General features: G+C 28.8%; 1 protein-coding gene across 3 annotated transcripts in view; it reads left to right on the top strand.

Annotated features, from left to right (window-relative positions):
- The first annotated feature begins 1,257 nt into the window (after nt 1-1,257).
- Nucleotides 1,258-2,919, top strand: part of LOC107017852 — a 10,693-nt gene continuing 9,031 nt past the window's right edge. For 2 of the 3 annotated variants that reach the window (XM_015218129.1, XM_015218130.1), the window contains exon 1: nt 1,318-1,798. In XM_015218129.1, the coding sequence (XP_015073615.1) occupies nt 1,505-1,798 (294 nt within the window). In that variant the 5' untranslated portion in view covers nt 1,318-1,504. Of the gene's footprint in view, nt 1,799-2,919 lie in introns of all 3 variants that reach the window. The other variant, XM_015218128.2, reaches the window with a different exon arrangement.

Raw genomic sequence — 2,919 nt, forward strand, 5'->3', positions numbered from 1 at the left:
TTGGAGAAAGAAGAAAGTTGAGGATAGAGGTAACGATAGAGGGGAGAGGGCTTCTTGAGAACAAGAAAGGGTGGGTGTAGGTGAAGGAAGGTTGAATAAGAGGAATCTGATTTTTTTAATTTTGTGAAATTGATTTTTGTAAAAGTAAAATATTGTTTCAACTCGCTTTCAAGCACGTGTATAACGCATATTTCTAACTCACTAATATTAATGTCCATAAGCTAGGTAAATGGTCAGAGGGGTTTAAAATATTTTGTTCTGATGAGTTTAAGATTTTGGTTGACAAAGTGATGAGTAGGAGAGTCCAACTGACAAACAGAGTCAAGTATAGTAATTTACCAGGTCATTTCGCCTTTTAAAAATAAACAAGCATTTTTGAATTTTATTCTCTAAAATGAAAGATACATCAAATATATCAAAATACTTTTTAATCTTGTAATATTAAACCTGCAATATAGAAATTTGAAATTAAAAAGTTGCTAAAAGGGGAAAGATTGTTCCTTTTAAAATAGATTAAAAGGGAAAGTATGTCACATAAATTAAACGGAGGGAGTTATAGTAGCAATTATAATGTTTAGTCCATTGATCTTTTTACGACTTTTTTAAAGAAAAAAATAGTTAATTTAAGCATTAAGATAAAAGTATTTCAAATAACCAACATCGCATAATGTGATTTAATAACAAATTCTTTAATCAAGTTTCATCATTTCAGTTTTTTTTTTTTTGATTTCTTTAATATTGTATTTGTTATTTTACTGTATATACATTTTAAGAATCATTTATTAAAATTTAAATATGTCAATTGACAAAAATTAGTCCAACTATTCAAAAATCCAAGAAAAAGAAGTTGAAAATCTAATACAATTTACAAAAAGAAGCTATCTTAGCTTAAATAAGTTTTTGAAAGTAAAAGTTGATCAGATCTTATTCAAGAGAGACTTTATTAACTTGCTATACTAACCAATTGAAAAGGAATCGAGAATTCAATTGTAAAATAATTATTCACCACTTTGCAATTTAAAAGTAATTTTTTTATAAAATAAAAATAATTAGGCACTCATTTTAAAATTTGACTTTAGGCCACCAATAACATTGAGTTCCTCCATTGTATATATAGTACAACTAAGAAAAGAATTGACTTATAAAAGAAATTAAAATTTATTTTATAAAAACCATTAATATGAAATGTGGCTCTCAAATTCTATTTAAGGATAAGTGAAAGTACTCCCACAACCTATATAGATTGGGTTTTAGGGTTTGGCTAAATGAGAAATTTTGTTATACTTCTGTCTTTTATTATTTTGACTTAAAATCAAATTGATAAAGAATTTATTTTTTAATTTTAATATATTAGAAAAACACAGTGGGCTACAACTTTTTTTTTCCAAAAAAGAAAAATCATCGGACTCATAAATTGGGTAGGCATCTAATCGAAGGCGGTGGTAGGCAAATGATGTATAAAAGGTAACCTAAAGCAAGCGCAGGAAGTAGAAAGTGGTAAGGCATGGACGATGAGAGCTTCAGAGCACGCGTACACAAAGTATTCGGCTGTCTATCGCCGTCGGCATCGGTGTGGTCTCTCAGCGACGAAGATGTGGAGAAGAAAGAATGGAATCGAAGCGCACTGAAGCAAGGGAAAGACGATGATGACCATAACCTTTGTTCTTCATCGTATGATGAATTATTCAAAAAAAAATGCAGGAACATCCAAAATGTAATCAATGATGATGAAAATGGTGTTGATGATGTTTGGGAAATCAGATCCTCTATTGGCTTAGATTCCACGCTTGATAATGAGGTATATCTATGTTTCTTCCCTTTTTTAATGCATTCAATTTTAATTTTAGATTGAACTAGATAAGGGCATTTCGTATGGAGGAATCTGGTGTTTGTTTGTTTGTTTTTATTAAATTACAGGGAGTATACATATTTTTCTAAAGTTATATAGAGTAAAAGTTGATAAATTCTGGGTCGAGATTGTTGCTAGGGACTTGCCTTGCCTAGTGTTGGTCACCTCTCCTATATGGTTTGCCAACTATTGCATAAGAGTGGGGTTGTTGAGTCATCAAAAATGAAGTAATTAAAGTTGTGTTTCCGTGACATTAGAAGTTGCTGTGGAAGTGTCAATAGTTCGACTAAAGCAAGTGACATGGAGTATTAAAGATTGGAATAATGAAGGATTAACAGATACTTTAGGAGCTAGAATAAAATTTTTACATAAATGGTTTATACAATTATGTGAAAAACAAAAAAGAAAAAATAAAAATGGAAAAAGTATTAAATAAAAATTTAGCGTGTTGTAAAGATAAAACAGCACTACAGTTTGGATGTACAAATAAATATTATAAAAAGCAAAAACCGAGACGGAATAAGAATTATAGAAAAATTAAAACCAGATATAAATATAAAAAACCAAGACAAAGATATTATGTAAAAAATTATAAAATAAAAAGACCATATAGACCAAAAAGAAAAATATCACAATGTACTTGTTATACTTGCGGAAAGTTAGGACATTTAGCTAGAGACTGTAAGTTACCTAAAGATCCAAAAAGAAAACAAATTGCAGAAATAATGATAGATAATGATGAATATATGCAAATAGAATATATAGACTATGAATTAAGTGAAAATGATAGTATATATGAAGTATCAGATATAGAATTTGAAAATGAAGAAGAAAATAATGATATAGATGAAATGGACGAAGAAATCTAATGTCTGAAGACGACATAAAAATCATATCTAAAGAAGATTATCAAAATGGAGAATTATCAGAACAAAAAATCATATTTGATAATACAATATTTGAACAAATAAGAGGAAAAGAATTAGACTTAAGTGTTGAAAAAGTACTTGAAGTACCTACTTTAAGAAATTGGTTTAAAAGACAGAAAGAAGAATACTACGTAGTTAGTC

Source organism: Solanum pennellii, chromosome 4 (assembly GCF_001406875.1).
Source record: "Solanum pennellii chromosome 4, SPENNV200".
Taxonomy (NCBI): domain Eukaryota; kingdom Viridiplantae; phylum Streptophyta; class Magnoliopsida; order Solanales; family Solanaceae; genus Solanum; species Solanum pennellii.